This window comes from Lagenorhynchus albirostris, chromosome 14 (assembly GCF_949774975.1).
Source record: "Lagenorhynchus albirostris chromosome 14, mLagAlb1.1, whole genome shotgun sequence".
NCBI classification, from domain to species: domain Eukaryota; kingdom Metazoa; phylum Chordata; class Mammalia; order Artiodactyla; family Delphinidae; genus Lagenorhynchus; species Lagenorhynchus albirostris.
Genome location: NC_083108.1, coordinates 40412525 through 40427483, shown reverse-complemented (window position 1 = coordinate 40427483; position 14959 = coordinate 40412525). Strand labels below are relative to the sequence as shown.

Here is a 14959-nt window from a genome sequence, read left to right as displayed (position 1 = left end):
TTGAAAACCACTAGCTTGAAACAAGTTGATAGAATATTTTTAACAATTCGATATATTTATTATGGCTGTGTAGTAGTTTCGACAGGGTGTAATATAAAATGAAATATTGTGATTCAATATTTAGGTAAATTATAACTTTAAAATAGAAAACTGCCAGAAGCACAGGCTAGAAGAAAGTTTGTAAAATGCTCAGAGTTGTTTTAAGGAGTTGAGATATTTTTAGTTATTTTTTTCATCTTTTCTTCAATGGACAGATATTTTAGTAATGTTCTTATATTACTTTTTATTTTATTTATTTATTTATTATTTTTTAAGTTTAATACAAATTTTTTATTCTGGGTGCTTTTTAACATTTCAAACAAAAACATTGCAAAAACATTGCAAAAAAACATTGCAAAAACAATACAAAAAGGTTTAAAATATATAATTTACATATAACCATCACGTAAGTATATGTCTTCATTATATATATTTTATTCATAATTTTGCCTGTAGCTTTATTTTAGTATCTTTTATGGTTCTTATAATATAAGTTATATCCTTTATAAAAGCCTTACAATGTTCTTACTAGCAGTCAAGATAAAAGAATACCAAATCAAACTAGCCAAGGATCTAAGTTAACCATCTACTGATTTTTGGTTAAAATAATAGGATTAGGATTATTTTCCTGTGGAGATTCAAACCTGAGGCACTTGCCATCAGGCTGATATTTATTTTATTTTATTTTATTTATTTTTTTTAATGTGCATTCTTATTTATTTATTTTTTAACATCTTTATTGTATTGGAGTATAATTGCTTTACCATGTTGTGTTAGTTTCTGCTGTATAACAAAATGAATCAGCTATATGTATACATACATCCCCATATCCCCTCCCTCCTGCATCTCCCTCCCACCCTCCCTATCCCACCCCTCTAGGTGGTCACAAAGCACCGAGCTGTTCTCCCTGTGCTATGCGGCTGCTTCCCACCAGCTATCTATTTTACATTTGGTAGTGTGTATTATATTACTCTTTAAAAGAAAAACTGTGTTTAAAAGAAGGGTTCCTGCTGGCAAGATCCTCTATGTAATTTCCTACTTATGGGTTGTTTCTACCTGTGAATACAGAGATTTATTCTGACTTCTAAAATAGTCATATCCTGAAGTTAGAGTTACACCTCATATTATTATAATGAAATTCTTCATGGGATTCTTTTTTCCTTTTTTCATCTCAGAAATATTTTCTCATGTACTTTTCTGACTTTGGAATGTAATAAGCTCAAGTCAGTCACTTTCTCTTCTTCTGTTAGTCTACATCTGTGCCTTTCAATTTTCACCTTTCCAGATACCATCTATATGCTGATGGCTCCCCAGCGTTTGTCTCTAACCCCAGCATTAACTCTGTGATGCATGTGTATATCTGAATTTAGGATGCATACCTTTAAATTAGTAAGTCCAGAACTAAATTCACCATATTTTTTCCCAAACCATCTCTTCGCTGTTACCAATTTTAATTCATTATACCACCGTTTTCCTCCCAGCCCCTGAAGCAATCCTAAATTCCTTCTGCTACCTCATCATACACATCTTGTCAGTTTCTGTATCCTACTGGTTTTTGTCCCCCGTATTTCTTCTCATGTATTTCTTGACTCTTTCTTCACGTCTCTTCCTTACCGTTATTTCTCTGGTGAGGTTCTCGTTGTCTTCTCTGCAGTCTAGTACTGCAGGCTCCTCATTGATCTGTCTTCTTCTAGACCTGTCTCATTCTGGATCTATCCTCATGCGTACAGCAGGAGAAGGGTATTTCCTTCCTTAAAATCTTGTGGGGCTCTCCCTCATCTCCTGCATGGAGTCTAAGCTCCTCACCAGGGAGTTTAAACTGAGGTATAACTGTCATGTATGTGGCATGGTGCGTACCTTCCCTTTGGAATCTGATCCCAACCCTATTCTCCCTCCCACTCACTGCTCTGGAAATACCAAATAATCATGTTTCTGCAGATCATGTTCAGTTCTGTCCCTGTATGTCCTCTTCATGCTGCTCTCTCTGCTTGGAGTGACGTCTTTACCTTCATTTGATTAGATCAGCAAAATTTAAAGATGAATACTGTCCACCATGACTAGGGTGGGGAAAATAGTTACTCTCAGTGAAGGTAATTTGGAAGTAACTATCAACATTTTTAAAGCGCCCTTTTATATAAAAATTCTACTTTTTGGAATCTATCCTAGAGAAATAGTTACACTTACTGTCTTAGTCTGTTGGGGTTGCTGTAACAGAATCCCGTAGACTGAGTGGCTTATACACAACAGAAATTGGTTTCTCTCCGTTCTGGAGGCTGCAGAGTCCAAGGTCAAGGCACCCGTGGATTTGGAGTCTGGTGAGGGCCTGCTTTCTGGTTCATAGATGTTTGACTTCACACTGAGTCCTTACATGGGAATGGGGGGAGAGAGCCCTCCAGGGTCTCTTTTATAAGAACAGTAATCCCATGCAAGACGGCTCCATCCTCATGACCTAATCACCTCCCAAAGGCCTCCACTTTCCAATAGTACCACGTTGGGGGTTAGGTTTCAACATATGAATTTTGGGGAGAACACAAACATTCAGTCTATAGCATACTTACAAGGAGACATATATACCAGATTCTTCATTGCAGCACTATCTGAATGGGTAAAATTAGGTGCAAGCTACATGTTAAATAATAAGGAAATAGTTTAAAAATTACAGTACAACATATCTACTCTATCAGATAGTAAGACCATTATCTGAATATTAAGAGCATTTAATATTCTATAGAATGCTACGAGCAAACAACATTCTATGGGAAATTTTCCCATTCATATTATTAAGTAAAAAAGTATGCATCTACTGGTATGCACTAACAGCTCTCATTTCTGTTGAAAAGAAATTTAAAATACAAAACCATAGAGTTGAATATATGCATGTATATGAATGAAAATAGGAAAAGCTCTGGGGATAAAAAACATGGTACATCTTTAATAGTCATTACTTCAGAAGCAATGGGTGTGGTTGGGGGAAGTTGAGAGGGATTTATTACTTTTAACTCTGTATAATGATGTATCTTTACACTTTCATATATTTTCCATGTGTTTATTTATTTGCTTGCCTAAAAGTGTTTCAACCTTAACATAAGTTGACACAGGGGAGAAGGCTCTGATAGAATCAGAGAGAAGCCAAATTGTGGGTAAAAGGACAAAATCATCAACAATCTTTTGTTTCTCTTTTTTGAAAATACAGCAAAATATCAGACCAACAACCACCAGCTGGAGTTAACAGATGTGGACACGTTGTCATAGTTGCTTTGGATTTCTTTTAAATAAAGTCTGGCAGAAAAAGCTGGAGTTCCTTTGATATCCTTCTTTTCTCAGAGGCAATCAGTGTCATAGATTTGCTGTGTACTATTGTGGTTCAGAACTTTATAGTTTCGCTATGTATATACAAAGTATATCTAAATCTATAGTTATAACCTACTGGTGAACATTTCATTTATTGGCAGTTTTTTTCCTGAACAAATAATGACTCTTTGTGAATATGCATTGAGTTTTTCTAGGGACTGTACCAAAGAGTGGAATTGCTGATCTGTAAAGCATGCACACCTGTTTTTTTTTTTCCACTCGATATGGCCAGATGCCTTTCCAAACTGGTTGTATCAGTTTATATTCTCACCAGAGTATTTCATAGTTCCTGTTTCTGGACATCCTCAGCCAATGTTTGGTATTGCCAAGCTTCAAATTTTGTTCTCTTCTGTAAATCATGAAACGTTAGCTTATCACCAGCCACTGAATGTTTTCTGAGCATCTGAGTCGACAGGGCCCTATGAGGGGAACAAGTCCTAGGGAGCTGATTACCACTGAGCCACGAGGTATTAGATAACACAGAACTAAATGCTGCGGTCACAGGACAGGCTGTGATGCCTACAGAGGTTCAGAAACCATCACTATGGATGGGAGAGTTAATTAGGAGTTTTTAGGAGGTGAGGGCAAGGCATCTGTGACAAATGAGTAGGAAGAGAGGAGAACAGATGATGTTGAAGATGAAGGGAATATAAAGGCAGGCGGCGTGGCTAGAATCAACAGTATGCCAATTGTCCAACCATTATTCATTGTCCTTAAAGGCTTAACCAGAAAGATATTAGTAGAGCTTTAACGCATACCTGTTTTGAATTCATCATTTTACAGATGAGAACATCGAGACCTAGAAAAATGAGATAAGCTTGTATAAATCACTTAGCCTATTAGACAAGTGTCAAAAATAAAATAAACGGGATTTATTGGCTTATTTAACTTGTACATCCAATAGGCTGAACTTCAACGTGACTAGATAATGCAGGAGTCCAAGTGATGTCATCTTCCCCCCCATGTTTTCTTCCTATGTTTCGCTCTGCTTGCCTGGGTTAGCTTTGTTCTCATCAGGCTCCATCCTTGTGGAAGCAGAGTTAGTTGCTAGCTAATATTTTTTGTACCTTTACAGTAAGCTTATGATTTTACTGAAAATAATGTATGCTCATCCCCTTTAGTTCTATATCAGTTTCCCCAAAGATACTCAGACTCCCACAACTTGGCCAGATAGTTTAACGTGGCTAGCCTTTCTGGTGGGGAAATCAGGACCATTTCACTGATGGCTGAACTGGAATAAGGTAAAGTTCCTAAGAGAAAGGAATGCAGGGCTTGCCAGTATAAGGTGGCCATGTAGCCTGTGTAGTAGGTAGGGTGTTTGAGACACATAATTGTAGTCAGGAGTTTAAATAGAATATAGATGATATTCATTGTGAGTGCTTTATGTCTACAAATCCGTGACTGTAACAATTTTTATAACAGTGATTAAGTTCATTTCAACAAACACCTTTTTTGAGTACATTGGGATTGTTTGTCAGATAATACAATTAAATAAATATGTGTCTATCCCCTGTGGAGTTCCCAAACTGGTTGGAAGTTGTAAGGGCAGGAGAGTTAGAAGTGTAAACAATTTTGACGGAAGGAAACCATGAGGGATATGCAGAGTGCTGAGATTGTAATACAGTGAGGGAGATACCCTGGTATCACAGAAGGCTATCTATATCTATAGTTATAACCTACTGGTGAACATTTAATTTATTGGCACCATACCGGTGGTAGTTAAGCATTTTATTTTGAATGGTAACTGGAGCAAGGAATGGGATGAAATTCCAGGCAGAGGGTTTCACAGGAGCCAAAATAGAGAGATGGGAAACCACAGAAGCACATGGTTTACTGAGCTGGATCAGATCAGAGGAGAGTAGTCTGGGAATCGGGGAGTAATCTGAGAGTTGGGGAAGATGAAGATGAAGGAGGTGCCACGTGTACCGTAGAGGATCCTAATGTCAGCCAAGGGCTTTGTGCTTCCTTTGGTGGGCAGTGAAAAGCACTGATTTTAAAAAATGCAGTCAATCAATCTAGGGTATGGCATGGCCTGAAGCCTGAGCAGTGTTTCATTTGTTTGTTTTTGTTTTTTTAATAGGAAAATGGCTCTGGCACCAATGGGGTAGACCAAATTGCAGCAGGGAGGTACTGAAAGCAGGGGTAGGGGTAGGAGCTATAGAACTGTCTTCTTGTGACATAAAGATTGTTTGAATTCGGATGTGAGGAAGTAAAAAATGTATATTGAAAGATGAATGTTGTTGAGGCAGAATAATTCAAATAGTCTGAGAAATGCTCCATTCCTGGGTGATGACGAGGGGGGTACCCGTCACTGAGTGAGAGACTCAGAGAGTCAGGAGAAAGATCTCCACTGGGAGAGATGAGTAAGATGACTTCTATGTTGTGTAATGTAATATTGCAAATATATAGTATTTTCATTTATATGTGGATACTGTTTGTAAATTTTTCAATGCTATTTAAAGTGCCTGGGTGTTTTTCAATTTTATAAATCTACACAGGGAAAAATAATCATCACACTGCTTTATTTTTTCACAGAGAAACAAATATTTTATATACCTTTAAGATAATTTTTGAGCATTTTGCTAATAAAATATTCCTGGGAATATCCAAGCTAGGTACTTTTTCCTAATGACCCTAACCATAAAAGTTTAGCATTCCCCCACATAATATTTCTTGGCATTCTGTAATAGGGGATGTTGCTACCTATTATTGCGGGGAGGATTTGAAAATTATATATGCTTAGGAAACACTGAGTTAAGTAGGTTTCTGGAGTTATGTAAGATTTTTCAGAGACTTTAGTGTATACCGTTAATGTATTTGGTGAGTTTGCAAAGGGAGAATGCAGCTTTTCTGAAACTCCTTTGACAGGTTTTTGAGTATCACTTGGGACTAACATCCCATAGAACACATTCAGAAACACTGTAATATTAGCCGTTGCTAACAAAATGGGAGAGTATGAGTAGCTACAAGTAGAACATAGAAATTAACATTTTTATATGAATCTATTTTATCATACTACATATATTTACAATGTCTGTTCTTTAATATATGAAATCCACTGTTTTATTTTGGAAGATATGTGGGTGTTTTGGCATCAATGAAGATATTCTCTTTGAGATTATAGTTGTGGGGAAGTAGTATAAAGTCCTGAAGAGCCATCAATGGCCATGGGTTGGCTGCCTCTGCATTGGAGTTAGTGATAGAAGAAATTCACACATGATCCCATCTCAGTCATCTCCTTAGAATAAACTAGGGATAACATCTAAATTCCAAATGATTTTCTTCTTTTTGTGGCACATGCCTCAAGGCTCCTTTCTCCTGAATCCCTTGTCATTTCATGTATTCAGAGAATTCAGTTCAGCTCAGCCTGCATTTCTGTTCTGTACAAAGCACTGTCAGAGTGCAAATTTATCTCAAGATTAGTTTGGCATATATAATGTGCTCAATAAATATTTATTCAACTAATGGATTGTGTTATTCTTTAATGACCTAGTTCTACAAAGAGGCCTCTCAATTACGGATCTGAATTCTCTACCATATTCTCTCAAAGGTCTCTCTTCCTTAGTGTTCATAGGGTAGCAGTACCTGAACAAGACAACCAACAGTGTCATCTTCTGCAATCTAGTTCTTTCTTTTTATTATTTGAAATTTACCCTGGGGGAGTCATTGTTATAGGCAACGCTGAGTGAAGATGGAGCCAACATCTCACCATTTTCCAGCATCTGGCTTTTCTTTGTGTGTTTCCTTCAAGTGCTAAATATTCTTTGGTAGTATCTAAGGATAGTTAAGTGGAAGAAACACCTCTATGGACAGAGAATGTGGGGTGGTGGAAAGAGCACGGACATTGGAATCAGTAGAATTTGGTTTCAGCTGTGTCACTTAGTTCTTATTTGACTACACTATGATTCTTAACTTCTCAGCCTCAGTTACATCTGTAAAACTCGGAATCGTGTTTACATTTTATGGTGACTGTAAGGAATATAGATAATAGTTGTGAAAGCCCGGTTGTGTTGGGGATGCTCAATAAATGGCAACTATAATAATAGATGTTTATTATTATCATTCTGTTCTCTCTGCCTTTACTGAATAAGTTATTTTCAGTATTTATCACATGTGAAAGGCTGTGGGATACGGGGTGTGTACACATGCATATCTTCACTTATTTTTACTAATGAAACAAAAATGAAATCAGACAAAATATTACCTGAACCAATTCTTTAAACAAGTTACAGAATATATAATTTCTTTCCATTTGCCATCCTTTGTACCTCTAGGTGTTGATTACTTTGAGCCATAATAGTAATAAATAATAAGACTACTACTACTAACTCACAATTTTTGAACACGTACAATATGCCAGACATAATTCTAGGTGCTTTACATGTTTTAACTCATTAAATCTTCAGAATGATCCCCTAGGCAGCAGTGACTTTTGTTATCCACACTTTGTAGTTGAGAAACCTGAGACCCAGAGAGGTGAAGTCCAAAGTCGTAGAGCTAGGCAATGGTCTAGCCTCAGCTGAGCTCAGGCTGACTGGCTCCACAAGTCACAGTCTTATTCATTGTATTCCACTGCCTTTCTTAGTATAACAGTGGTAATATGGCATGTCACGACATGCATAGTTGTAGAAATACAATCGCCAGTATTCAGCTATACATGTGGTGTGTTCTTTCCTTAATGTCTATAATCAAAGATAACCATCTCACCTCATCTTTTAGTTGGAGGTCTTTAAAAATTATAATTTAGATTATATGCTTTAGCTTACACGTTTTTAGGGCCATTTCTTAATTTCCTTATAGATCCTATTCTAAAATAACGCCGAGCAAACTTTTGTCCTTGTACTGATGTTTTGAAATTCTTGTCTCCTAAAACAAAAGGTCTGTTTAGTGAATATGGCTGTATGAGTCACTGCAGTCTATCTAGTGGTAGCTTGGTAATGTCCATAAAGTGGCTACAGAGAGTCTAAGTTCAAATGCCTGTTTATGTTCCCCAAATAATACATTTTTATAGTGTTCAAGCCAATCAGAGATGCATGTCTAGGTTTAGAGTCTGAAACTGTTTCTCTAAATTTAAGAATTAAATTGTACAACATTTGTCACTTGGTAATTTTATTTCTTGCCTCAATATCCCCACCTCATAAAAGAGTACTTGGGACTAAGTCTCTAATTTTACCCTACAGACACGTTGAATGTTGAAAATCATGTAGGTATTCTTTACATAGAAAAATGCAAACTATCTTCTTTTTAAATATGACCCATCTCTTGAGGTAACTGGTTGTTCCTGTTTATTTTTATATATTTATATGGGCTTTGAAATCAGAGTAGAATTTGGATTTCAGCTGTATCAGTTAGCTGTTTAACTGTAGAAAGATTCTTAACCTCTCAGTCTCAGTTATATCTGCAAAACTGGGAATCATACTTAACATTTTATAACTCTAATGTTTGTTGTCATAAGTCAGTGCCCATTAAAAACTTTCACTAGTGATCCTCTTAGAGGGACTGTGAAGTTTGGGACACTGTTTTTGTCTTCAAAATCAAATTTCAGAACTGCTGTAGGTCATTTTTTGGTTAATATTTTATGTGCTGGGATTCTTCAGATAACATATGTATAAAGGACTCTAACTTTTAAGTTTTTATTTTTCAGTCGTTCTGGGGGGTTCCAGACTAGCAGTAATATTTCTCAAGAGTAAGAAGTTTGTTTGCCTTGACATTCTAGGGTAGTTTTTAATCATCTAGGTTACTGATTTATCAATTGATACAAACCTTGTGTATGTGTGTTTAAGAGTCATCCACATTCAATGGTAGAAATAGTTTATTCGTCTATTAGTAGTAGTGACCTACCCATTAAATATGTAAATACGTAAGTAAATCCAAGGGTGCATTATTGGGTTTTTTTTTTTAACATTTTAAAAACCTTTTTTTGTGAAATGTGACATATATAAAGTGAAATGCACAAATCCTAAGTAAACAATTTAATTTTCACATAGTGAACACTAAGATTCTGTATAAAGAACTGAAACGTTACCTCCACCCCAGAGGCCCACATAATTTCCCCTTAAAAATATAACCTTTAAAATTAAGACATTTTCTCTAGGCTATCAACACTGAAAATACTTGAAAGGAGCTATTATTAATTTTTTTGAAAGAGTAAACATAAAATTGTTTCAATTAATTCATATTAATAAGACAGCGCAATAACAGACTAATAATGCTGCTTAATAATTGCTCCTTAAATTTGTTGAATTTTTAGACTTCAGTTGTTCAGGATTACGTTTTTGATGCTCCCATAATTGTAAAATGAGATTTTAGAATGTTTGCAGGAAATAGCTTTCAGCTAAAATTATTATTAAGGGATACTTAGTAGTTTAAGATTTGGATTACTTAAGTACTGTCTTGTAAAGCATTATTATGTTATATGGAAAGGAACAGAGGACCACAACGATGATATTTTCTTTGTCGTGTGTAAATATTCTTCCAATTGCATTCCCCAGATATTTGTTCTGGTTTTTAAAATTATTAAAATAGACAGGCCATCCATTCTCTTCACCAAGTGTGCACTATTAGTAAAATTTTATGTGTTCTGTCAACAATTTGATGTGATAAAGCAATGGTTTTTCTGTAGTTCACACAGCACTGGGGCTCTGCAAAGCATCTCTGGGGGTTCTTTGATGTCTAGACAGTTTAAATTATGCCTGCTCCCCTGCCTCCAAATTCCACCCCGTTCTGCTTCAGGGGTTGTGGGAAATGAAAACAAACCAGAAGGGTTCCACAACCCTACAGTCTAAGGAGGAAAACAAACAAATAGACTAAGGTGTATATCTACCCTGGCAGGTGTATAGGGAAGGGCTCAATTACAGGGAATGGGAGAAAGAAAAGAACTGGGGGCAAATAGTGTCCTGCTTATTTACTCCTAATTATATCCCTAGTATGGAACTATATGAGGCTTGTGGACAAAAGGAAAACATTATGGAAGTGTTAGGGAAGAAAGTAGAATTCACCTTTCACCCCAGTCCTCCAGTGTTTTCCTCCCTGCCAACAGCCAAATCTGAGTTTGGTGTGTTTCTTGTACACTGTCTTATTTATTGAAATGGTAAGATGTAGAACTGCATTTTAAGTTGGAAAACTAACTTTTTTTCCCTTCCTTTCTTTTTTTGTTTTCTTTTTATAAATTGGGATATCGCAATTCTTCCAATTCATCATTTTAGAAAGTAAGTAACTTTTGAAATTTTAGAGATTTTTTTTGGTTAAAATGTTGTTTTATTATTTCATATATTGTGTACACATGCACGTATTCTGTTCCAGAAATTTTAGCTTTTGAATTCTGACTGAGGTGATTAACTCTTGCGTTAAGTGTGAACAAATTTTTTTAATTAAAAATAAGAAATATTGCATAGAAGATGTCCATGTTATCTAAGAATACAGACTTTTAACACATACTTGCCTCATCTTCTTTCATACCCACAGTAAGTCATTGTGCTTTTTTAATATATACAGATGTATAAATGTATGTTTGTATCTTTTTTAAAGCTGGCCTAGGTATACTTGCTAGTTCTGTTTTTTTCTGAATATTAAAATAATAAAAATACGTAAATGAGACTTTTATTTACTCCTGTTCAATGACAGTTAATTAAGACATTCATGTTTTCAGGGAAAGCAGTCCAAAATTTCTAGACCTTATGGAAATGTTGAGAATAATAGCAATAAGTAAAGGGTATGAAAGATTTTTAAAATTCACTTTCCTATGTATATGCAGTGGATAAAACAGTTACCTTTTTAGTAAGCACTTCACTCTTTCGATGCTAATGTTTTATTGTTTTAAATAAAATGGACTATATAATTCGGGTTTTTTTCTAGGAAGAAATGCAAGTGATATGTTTAAAACTAAGTGCCTATCAACCACTGACTTGAGTAGTAAAATTTGCATTTGATTGCAAAGTATTTTTTAATTCTTCTGAAATGCAAATGTTATATAGTTTTGAAATAAAACGAATTTCATATGTTTGTTTTGGGAAAGATTTGGGAAAATTACAGTAGTCTTTGAGACTTTTGGAGATCTGTTGTTATGTGATTGTAAGTTACATATTTTAAAAAATATTTCCACAGTAAATCTTGAGTTTATTGAGTTAATAAACAGTATAATTTAATAATATATTCATGTTCAACAGAGCTTATTATTTATATGAAACTGGGTGTTTATCACTTATGTTTGCAGCAGGCATAGCATTAAACTGCTATTTAATAGTCAATTTATCTTCTACAATTATCTTTGGTTTACTGTACCTTAGAAAGAAAATGTAAATTATACTGATAGTAAATTATATTCGTTCAGTATTTTTTAGTTGTCTTTAAATCTGTATTATTCTCTAATATTCTAAATCTGAGTTCTTGGAACTGTGTGTATTAAGACCTTAGGAATAAAGAACAGGAAGCATGTGTGTGAGGTTTGATAGGTGCACAGTTGTATTAAGTTATATCTTTAAAACATCTACATTGTTTCATTTTTATGTATAGGATTCTATTTTACTTGCAGTGTTAACATTTTCTTGCCAAGTCCCTCCAGAAAAATCTGTGTTTCTGACAGTTTCACCAAATTAAAGCTCCACAAATCTGGCATAATAATTCCCAGCTTCAGATTGTCTGTGCTTTTTCTGAAGAGAATGATGATAAAAAAAATATATTTTGCAGTCTTCAGTATACCATGTATAGCATTATTTATCTGGAATTTATTCATGGACAGCTATTTCTGAGAGATGAATATATTTTACTTTATAAGGTATGCCTGGCCCACTTTACATATGAACAGAACATCTTTTATGAGGAAAAATAATGAAATGAGGTCTGTAAGCTCGTAGAAGCTTCCAGAGGAAAGATATTACATAAACGTCCAGCATTGTTTCTATGTGTACTTCAGTGTTCTAACTGCATTGTTCTATGACCAAATTTATATCAGGGCTCTGGCTTCCTGTCAAACCAAATGGAATCATATTGATGTGTTGGCACAGAGAAGCTGTTTCCTAAAATAATAAAGAGTGTTCTTCTTATTACAATACTTATAAACCTTTATGACCATGATGTGTATCTATGCTGCCTTGCTATTGTGTGTTGTGTCAACTCAGCAAATTTGGCTTTTTCATTTTATTGGTGAGTATTCCTAGTAAGTAAGGGATTGGATAATCTTGGGTTTTAGAAAACTTTTAATTTAGTTAGTGACATAAAAATTTGTTTCTATCACAGAAATTCAAACTTTGAAGTCTTAATATCCTAAAGGTTCTCTTGTCCCAGGATATCTTGGATTACATCCCCAGAACCCCTACTAGGTAAATGGGGTGGAGTAGGGCTTCTAATCTTTATTGGTTCAGCCAAATATTGATCTTTTAGCGTATTAGGAAGTAAAATGGATATGGAAACATAAGTAAAGGAAAGTAACAATTCTACCTCTAAATTCTAGTGTACAAAAATATCAGTTTCCAAACAAAACACAAAAAAAGTTCTAAAGGCTACCCCAGGAAATACATACACGTTATACATTTCATAAACATCTTTTTAAGTATATGAATACATTTCAGTAATGTTTGTACGTACGTGTTTTGATATTTGAATCAATAGTGTAATGCTGTTTGGTTTCTTAAAAAAATCTGTCTTCATAATTTAGTCACTTGCATCTTTACTACTGAACATAATTATTAGCTGGGTAGAATTCCCAAACCCATATTTCTTTATTTGACAAATAAAGAACTGAGGAAAGGATGTCATTGAAGAAGTTGTATCAGAGATATAAACACAGATATAGATTTTTATTTGGGCTTGGTGAGAAATGCAATCCCGTGAGTAACTTAAATACTTGTAATTTCAAATCAGTTCTTCCGTGGTTTATTATTCTTTTGTTGCTTTTCAACCTATAGGATGGAGCTGTCCTTGAACTTGGTTTATTTGATCATTCAAGTGCAACCATCAAGTTTTCTGTAATATTTAAAACCTGAGGCTTCATGGTATTATTTGCAAAATAACACCACATAAACGTTTGGGCTTTGGTTTCTTTGAAATATAGTGTTGGTTGCTTTATGAATAAAAGCATAATTTCAATTCAGGAGACTTTTTGCCTGAAGCCTATAAGACAGATGCATCTGATTAACTTTGGCGAAACTGGACTGGCCTGTTATTGTAATGTAGATGTTTTCGGGGTTGGGAGGATATTTTAAAAAGGCATGCGAGGGGTCTTTTTTTTTTTTTTTTTCTTAAGAGACTGAGAACAGTTTTGCCACAGAAACTGCGTCTCAGACTGCTTCATTTTTTGCACACTTTTATTTTCTAGTGGAACTTCTCCATTAGCCTGTCTGAATGCAATGCTTCACACTAACACTCGAATAGGGGATGGAACATTCTTCAAAATCCCTGGAAAGTCAGGCCTCTATGCTCTCAAAGTAAGTTGGACTGTTCTGCGTAGTATGTCTGTTATTACTGTGTATCATGCATTTACATGTGAAGGTAAACAAAATTAGACTTGGGTGAAGGGTAGAATGACTCCTTTGCCTTTTAAATGTTTTCAGATGTCTTAAAAGTGATTTCATATTAAGAATAAACAATGACATTTTCTTTAAAGAAAACATATCTGTGGTTTCACTCTAACATATGGTAATGGAAAATAGTTGTGGCTTCCTTAAAATTCTTGATTCTTAAAAATTTACATGGAGGAGTGCCATGGTTGATCAGCCAAGTTTTAAGATGATCACAGTTGCCAAATACTATTTGACTTAATGACCGTCAGTTGATATACGGGCTTCACACCTGTATGCCTTTCTGTCTTTTACAAAAAATAAGAAATGTACCCATTCTTCTTGAAAATTTGCTGATTTAAATCAATTATTCAAATTTAAAACAACCACTGATCTCTGGGAAGTTTTTACTAATAATGCATACTTGTTATATGAGAAGAATAGAGAAATAAAAAGCTTCAGATAACTGAGTCTTAATTATTTTAGAGTAACCCCCATTTCCATCTAGAATGGAAATGCCATGTAAGATGCAAAATTCCAGAGAACAAAAGCTGATGATCTGCAAATGGTTGCATAACTTGCATCAAGCAAAATCAATGTATTATTTCTTATAAATTAAAAAAAGTCTGCTTTAATAAATGACGGGTTACATTTAAAGTTCATTAATTTCCTTTGAGAAGTTTTCTGTTTAGTTTTGGTTTTTTTTAATGCTAAAAGTTATACCTGGCAAAGAAGCAGGGGTTCTTTCTCAGCTACTTAGCATCAGGCTCTTAAACTGTGTGTGTTTCAGAAAACAATACAGGTTAATCAAAGGACTTGTATTATTTCAGTTGATTTTTGTAGCTACTTGGATATTTAATTTATGATTAAGATTCTGAGTCGTTAAGCCATTTTCTAAAGTAAGGAAGAAGGTAAAATTGAGAAAAATGGAAACAACATATGTTAAAAAAAAACACCTTGTTTTTTGTATAGATTTTAAAGGTTATCCGAAAACTCAACTATGGCAATGTGCTTCCCCCCACCCCACCAAGGAGTGGTTTTACATTAAAAAGTAAATCAGTATTGAAATTCCAAAT

At 34.8% G+C, this 14959-nt stretch overlaps 1 protein-coding gene across 1 annotated transcript in view; it reads left to right on the top strand.

Moving 5' to 3' along the window:
• Positions 1–14959, top strand: part of ASXL3 (ASXL transcriptional regulator 3) — a 180349-nt gene that overhangs the window by 53369 nt on the left and 112021 nt on the right. The window contains exon 3 of the mRNA XM_060121228.1: positions 13703–13811. Within this exon, the coding sequence (XP_059977211.1) occupies positions 13703–13811 (109 nt within the window). The remainder of the gene's footprint in view (positions 1–13702; positions 13812–14959) is intronic.